General features: G+C 38.9%; 1 protein-coding gene across 1 annotated transcript; it reads left to right on the top strand.

The window, feature by feature from the left end:
- The first annotated feature begins 1,782 nt into the window (after window positions 1-1,782).
- LOC105039924 (small COPII coat GTPase SAR1A) lies at window positions 1,783-6,806 on the top strand. The gene is made up of 3 exons (XM_010916249.4): window positions 1,783-2,184; window positions 2,356-2,487; window positions 6,179-6,806. The coding sequence occupies exons 1-3, from the start codon at window positions 2,056-2,058 to the stop codon at window positions 6,497-6,499; spliced, it is 582 nt and encodes a 193-aa protein (XP_010914551.1). The 5' UTR covers window positions 1,783-2,055; the 3' UTR covers window positions 6,500-6,806.
- The last annotated feature ends 738 nt before the right edge of the window (window positions 6,807-7,544 follow it).

Raw genomic sequence — 7,544 nt, 5'->3', positions numbered from 1 at the left:
TTTCTATACGTACTGCGAACAGAAACATGTTGGGGGGAGCAGCCTCCCGGTTTGGTAAATGGGTATGAACCATCACATAGGAGAAAAAAAGTTAAAAAAAAAAAAATCCGAGTGAGACATGTTACCTTGTTTATTCTTTATTAATGTTGGTGCAACTAATTCTGGTACTGATGTGGCCAATATTTTATTTTACTAGATCTGTCTTCCTTTGACAGTGTTTCTTCTGGATATTTCGGCAGCATATCTTTTTTCTCAACTTTATTCGATAATAACATATTGGTTTATGCAACTGATGAAGTAGTGTTTATACATATAAAATTGGATGCTGGACATGACTGCATATCCAATGTATATCATGTTAAAAAGCAGGATAAAAGCGATTTAGATGTTAACAATGTTTGTAACAACTCTTTCTGAGAGAAGGAACATAAGAATTTTGGATGTGGATTATTTCTTTTAGGTTAGCTTCCATACTCTGCTAGTGCTTGGGATTTTCTTGGTAATTGAAGCATCAGTAAGGCTTCCTCAGTTCACCTTTGGCTTTACTTCATAACATTCATGTTGCTGCTTGCGTCTAAAGCACCCATAGCATCTGAAGCTGGTTGTCATTCTCAAGGATTATCCATGTTCTTGGTAGAAGAGATTCTTGAGGATTAACATTGAGGATGTCATGAAGAATGGTAAATCTCAAGTTTATGTTATTCTAAGCATTATTAATTCTGGTATCGGTGATAAATATAAAATATGAGTCTAGATTGCTGTGTAATTTATGTATGGCTCCTGTGGTACTTTGTAAGCTTTTCTTCATTTTTTCCCTATTCAACATTATTGTGTGACATGAGGCATAAACCATAGCTATGAATGCAATTCGTTTAAGTTTTATTAGGTTACATGCCCACCCAATCCTACAGCTCCAACACAGATGGCAAAGACTAAGGAACCAATGAAACTAGTAGACCCAATGGTTTGAATTGTATCTTCCGTGCAAAGAAAAGATTGATATTTTTTTGCGATATCAATTACTGGATCGTATTTTACACAGCTCTCAAAGTATTCTGAATTTTATTTTTATTAGTTTGCATAGATCTTGAAATAACTATTATGCGATCCAATGCTTCAACTTATTATGAAAGAAGATGAATCATTCTTTCATGCAAAAAGATACAAATGTGTGAACTGAACTTGCATCCATCTTTTTCCAAGTAGCGCAGGTTGCATCCAATTTGATGTAGTTTTTGCACTAGGCCGAATTGGGAGTCCAGTTTGCGATCTTTTTAGGATTAAAACCTTCAACTTGGTCTAATCTAACTTGAACTTGGATCACTTAATCTAATTTAAATTTGTACTTTATTTTTTTAACAAAATTGTGCTTCTTTGGTTGGATACAAGTACTCAAAAATATAGACATTACTTTTCTAAAATGTCTTAGAAGCCTCCCTGAACCGAACTATAGTCCTGATGGTTGTACCTGGATTCTGCCAAATGACCGGCTGGATGATGCATCTTCGAGCCGTTTTCGTTAGCCGTCATAGGAGACCGTCGGATCCTCGATGGACGCCTCAGATTTGTCCAATGACACCTACCTCGCCCGGCACTTTTTTATTAGCCGGTCAGCAGCCGGGCAACCGGAATCTCCCGGTCCACCAACCAGTTACCCTCCCAACGCCGCGGCACGCCTCCCCACCAAACCCCACCCCACCCATCCCATCACCCGCCGATCCGGTCACCGGGATCCAGCTCACCTACCATATACCCCCGCACCTCCCCCTCCCTCCCCACCGTAAATACCCGAAAGCCCTCGAAACGGACACGTAATCTTTCCCTCCCAGCCTCCCTCTCTCTCCCTCCCCCTCGTTTTCCACGTCTCGGTTTCAAGGGGTTTTCTTCCTCTCTTTATTACGTTAGGGTTTCCGGGGTTTGATCCGATTTTCGGAAATCAGATCGGGGGTAAGGGTCGGGAAGGGTGCTGATCGCCGGATCCGATCTGCTCCTGCCGGATTCCGGCGAGATTTGGACCGATCCGATCACGTCGGGGGCGAATTCTCTCCACTAGCTATGTTTCTCGTAGATTGGTTCTACGGCGTGCTCGCCTCGCTGGGGCTCTGGCAGAAGGAGGCGAAGATCTTATTCCTCGGGCTCGATAATTCCGGGAAGACCACGCTGCTTCATATGCTCAAAGATGAGGTTCCATATAGGCCTTTGGTTCACCGTTTTTTCGATTTCTTCAAGAGTTTGACGGGTTGATTTGCTTTTCTTTGGATTCTTGCTAGTTTATGTAAATCTTTGAGGGTTTTTTCGACTTTTCTGATGATGGGTTTCTTTTGTAATACTGGGTTCGATCTTGTATGCGAACAGAGATTGGTCCAGCACCAGCCGACGCAGTACCCTACGTCGGAGGAGCTGAGCATCGGGAAGATCAAGTTCAAGGCGTTCGATTTGGGAGGTCATCAGATCGCCCGCCGTGTATGGAAGGATTACTATGCCAAGGTCGAATTCTCCCTATAATCTTTTAGTCCGAAATTTCTTTTATTGCTTATTTTCCTGCAAGGGCATCAGATTTTTTCCCTATCTGATTGGTGCTATAATATATAAGAAGTTTCGTCGTATTCCTCTTCTCTTTTTGTCTTTTCCTAATTAAAGTAGATATAGTCTTCTGAGCACGGATGGTTGTCCAGTTAAAGAATTGCTTTAGGCTGCCCAATAGATTGATTTGCGCTTTGACTTACTATTAGAAAGAACCCGTTGTTGTTGACCATTGAATGGTATACCCCTATGCTGATGGCAGCAAGTATCACTCTTTAGTCGTGATAGAGACTTTTGGTGGAGGTTGTTGGACTGTAATTTTATTATTTCTTTTGTGGTTTGGATTTGTAAACCCAGAAAATTGCACTTTGTCATTTTTATACATTGCCATCCGGTGGTTACATCTGTTTTTGGACAAGTATTTTGACAATATGCTGCAGTTTGGTGATAGTTTTTGGAAAAAGATGGGATTATTGTGTCCCTGTAGGGGATTTAAGGACCATAAGATGGCGTAATTTGGAAACTAACACCAACCGACCCTTTGGTTCCACTCGCCCTGACCGAAATGCCAATGACTGCCGTAAGAAATGCTCTGGAATGCAAGTATAGTCTTCACCTGAAGGGAAACGACTATAGTTCACTTTTGAAGGATCCCTATATTTATTCTATAGTATAGCATGAGAACTTCAGTGGCTTCCTAGTTTCATATGTTGCAGTAGGGGTCTGGCACTGGGTAAAATAAATTTTACACTAAAGAACTTTATCCAACTTTGCTGTTATTCCTTTTTTTTTTTTAAATTTTTGAAACTACAGCACATTTCTTGTCACCCTGTGTTTGTAACACTGTGAATAAAATACCTGTTAGTTATCTTTGAGCTATCTGACTCTTTCCTTGTCGTATATGGTCATGCATTGTATTCTATTAATGCACTATATTCTTGTTTTGTTTTAACTAGTCGTACGGTTAAGGAAAGAATATTGCTGGTTCAAATAGTATTCATTTGAAATTGTCAACCCTTTCAGGATGTGGATATACTTTTGCTTCCTAGTGACACTTCATTTTCATACTCATTTACAATTTTTAAGTGTTGATAAGTTTGTAATGCAGGAGTTTGTGCTGGTTAATCTTGGCCTGCTATAGTTGGCTGATGGGGTGTGTTTGTAATTTTTGCTTCTATTGTTTTCTTTTGTCTTATTGCTGGGAAGTGACACAGTAGCTTAATGAAATATTTGAAATTTGTTTTATGCTGCAGTTGTTAGTATTTGGTCTGATAGTTAATTTTCTTGATGAAGGTTCAGAAATGTTTTAGACATGGTTTCAGTTTTGGTTGTTCAAATTCTGGTGTCATTTTTCCTTCTTTTTGTGGTTTTAGTTTCAGTTTCAATTGTCAGCCAAAAAAGTCAAAATTTAAAAATTTAAAACACAGCTAAAGCAAATAAATTGGACATCATCTTGCTTCTTTTCCGTTTCTATATATAATATAAATAAGTTATTAAGTTTTTCTATCATTTTGGCTGAAATATTTCTATCTCGGTTGAAACACATGAACCTTGTTTGCATTTTAATTGCACACCTGATTTGCAGATTCATTTACCATTTTAGCGTTTCATTACTGCAGGTTACTATCTTGCAGTTGCTCCATGTCAAAAACTTTCACTTATGAGTGAAAATTTTAGTTTGCCATCGTACTTGTCTTTTATAGTTAAAAAGCCAATTTTAGGAATCATTTTGTCCCTGTACTTCTTGATATTTTTGCACGTCAAACTGCAAAGCATTCTAGACCTATTATATGCTTTCAACTGAGACCTTCCCCTTCAATTGACTTCTTTGATGAAAAATTTATTGGTGTGAAAATCTTATTATTATTTATGGCAATGGATGTGTGTGCTGCCCATCATAGTACTAAAAAAATTTTAGAGTGTAGCACTGATCTTTTGCTGCCTCTTTCCTGAAATTCAAACAATGCTTCATGGAATAGAATGATGCTGCTTGTCATAGTGCTAGAAAAAAGATTTTAGAGTGTGCACTGGTTTCTGCTGCCTCTTTCCTGAAATTCATCCAGCACTTATGCGGAATAGAATAATCAATCATCTAATTGCCTTCTGGTCTATCTGCTTTTAGAATCACGGGGTTGTGGCAGTGTAGGTAGCCATGCATGCATGGAATGTGATTAATAGGGACACAAAATGAAGTTTTATCTAATAATAAATGTTGCTCGCTTACACTCAGAGCAGAACAACTATTCTCCTTGACATGTGACAGATGGTTTTTTTTGTTGTCATCTCATAACTTTTCTCCCGAATCTTCCTGTTCGTTTTTGCTTCTATATCACCTGCAAAATCTCTTAGCATTTTTTGAATTCACGAATACACCTAGGATATGAATATTAAACAGTTATTCAATTATAATATTCAATCTAACCATGCACACAAAGATTATGCTTACATATCTGCCCTGCCACTATATATATATATATATATATGTATCTGCAAAGAGGATTTGTTTTTTATTGTTTTAGGTATTTCTTCATTAACATGGATCAAAGTAATGATCAAAATAAAGAACAAACCTGCATAACTTTAAGAAATGCAACTAGATTAGCCATAACCCAACTGGTCAGAGGAGTGAGCATGGAAGATATTCTCAGATTATATTTCTTTCTTTTTTCATTTTTGTTTTTGACTAGAATCCTGAGTGACATGTTTGTCTGTGTACAAGAGCCTTCTTATATGTTTTTTTTACCCATTGTGCATTTTCAGTTGCCACTGATCCGAAGACTGAATATGGAATATGTTCCCAAATTAGTTTTTTTGATTTGATACTCTGGTGAATGACATGTTCGTCTATGTATGAGAGCCTTTATATATGTTCATCTTTCTGCAAGTTTTTGCATTAAAAGCTGATTTTTCCAACATTAAAGATAAGTATAACACTGTTGTTACCATGGGCATGACAGGTTATTTTAGATGTGATGATGTTGGACATGCTTATCAAGCACATTTTAGCCCATGTTAGTTACATTGTTTGTTGATTAATATTCTTGTTGGAGTTTGGACGGCATTTGTATTTTTTTTATGGGTTCTCATTTGATGATAAGTTTAATAAGAATTATGTTAAAATAATATTTGATACTCTATAGGGCCAATTTTCAGTTGAATAACTTTGGTTTTCAGTATATGAGGGTTGGGGGTCCTTAACAGACACCTGACCCACCCAAATGCGAGTCAAAACAATTACTGTGATTTCTACATGCAAACATGCATTTGGGAACCTGTGCCATGTTACTTCATCGATTGTTGCTCAGCATTTTGCTGCTGTCTGTTTATGAGGCTTACTAGTATTTCAAGCTAGACTCATAGTTTCTGATGGCGTTTCCTCATCGGAGTTGCTGTTCTGCTGTAGTTCATCTTGCTAGAATGTTGCTATCAATTGTTACCTTATGCCAGTAGTCACATGTGCTTTATTATTGCTTACATTTTCTCAGATGTTACTGCTATGAATTTTCTGCGTTCTTTGTGTCTTGTATGACTCCTTGCATTTGTTGTTTCTGCCTTTACTCTTGTATTGATCACTCTGGATGTCGGCAAATATGTTGGTTTGATAAGGTTCTTTTATGCTTGAAAGGTCTGTGATTCTAAATTCTTCCATTAACAGGTGGATGCGGTGGTGTACCTAGTGGATGCCTTTGATAAGGAGAGGTTTGCAGAGTCGAAAAAGGAGCTGGATGCACTTCTTTCGGATGATGCCCTGGCAAATGTCCCATTCCTCGTTCTCGGGAACAAGATTGATATCCCGTATGCTGCATCCGAGGATGAGCTGCGCTACCACCTGGGCCTGAGCAATTTCACGACGGGAAAGGGCAAGGTTAACCTTGGCGACTCCAATGTCCGCCCTCTCGAGGTCTTCATGTGCAGTATTGTGAGGAAGATGGGTTATGGTGAAGGCTTCAAGTGGCTCTCCCAGTACATCAAATAGTGTTGCAGTGCTTTCGGTACCTTTAAATGCCAAGGGATGGAACTTGCAGCTTTGCCCCCGTTGATCCTCCTTAATGAGAATGGCGATCGAAACTCTTTTTTGTTCTCTCTATTAAATGGTGTGTCGATGCTTATATTTTTAATGGATCCTGGGAACGGCACAAAGTGGGAATCCAGTGTGAAAATCTGGTAAGAGTCCAGGTGCACTTTAGTCTGCACATGCGTTTTTCCATTTTTTTTTTTTTCCCGACTCTACCATATTTTTTCCATATGTTTTCATAGCAAGCAAGATTAACGGTTCGCTGTCATGTTGATTTTAGCGTTTTCTCCGACATAATTACTTGTTCTAGGCATGTTGGCTTTAGGCATTTTACAGATTTTGAAGGAGAGCATTTTGATGAATCGCTGTGATTGCTTGATAATTTTTTTTTGAGTTCGTCGACGCTTGCTATGTATTTAGACGGGAAGATGAGTGGGTTACTTGGCAAGGGGACAGACCAGGTGTCTTCAACTTCCTATCCGAGTCTCAGGTTCTGTTCTTCGGCAGGTTGATCGAGACACAGGCGGTGGAATCCCCGACAGAATCACATGAGGGCACGCTTACCGGGTGGATGCATTAGTACGTAAGATACTTTGGAACGTAAAATTTAGATTTCGCCGTTTTTACCCTTGTTAGAACAAAGGAGCTGATGCGACCCGGGTAATTTTGCTATTGCGGTGGTCCCGCGTTCTTCCTTTAGGTGAGGAAGAAATCAGGACACTGGGTCTGATATTGTCATATCGAAGGCAATTATTTTCTTTTCTGCGTTGATGATAAAATCTTGAGCTGTGGGTCCAGGTTCCTTGTGTCCCGGGCTCGGTGTTGGTTATACAGTCCATATGTCTGAACTGAAAATTTGGATTTTGATTACCATGTTTAACCACACCAGACCAATAATCGAGGGCAAAGAAACCATGTAAGACTGTGTTTGCTAGATTTTTTCAGTCTATGAAACTCAGCTCCACAAAGAGAAACATGATATATGTTCAAATTGTATAAACAAATC

The sequence above is a fragment of the Elaeis guineensis genome, chromosome 1 (genome assembly GCF_000442705.2).
Source record: "Elaeis guineensis isolate ETL-2024a chromosome 1, EG11, whole genome shotgun sequence".
Classification (NCBI taxonomy): domain Eukaryota; kingdom Viridiplantae; phylum Streptophyta; class Magnoliopsida; order Arecales; family Arecaceae; genus Elaeis; species Elaeis guineensis.
Note: the sequence above shows the minus strand (reverse complement) of the source record. Positions and strands in the feature narration are given on the sequence as shown.

Excerpts from the sequence above, each read along its gene's own strand:
- LOC105039924 (XM_010916249.4), top strand. The coding sequence starts at position 2,056 with ATGTTTCTCGTAGATTGGTTCTACGGCGTGCTCGCCTCGCTGGGGCTC. Across the intron at positions 2,185-2,355 it reads TTCATATGCTCAAAGATGAG|AGATTGGTCCAGCACCAGCC; the intron begins GTTCCATATAGG and ends GTATGCGAACAG. Across the intron at positions 2,488-6,178 it reads GGAAGGATTACTATGCCAAG|GTGGATGCGGTGGTGTACCT; the intron begins GTCGAATTCTCC and ends TTCCATTAACAG.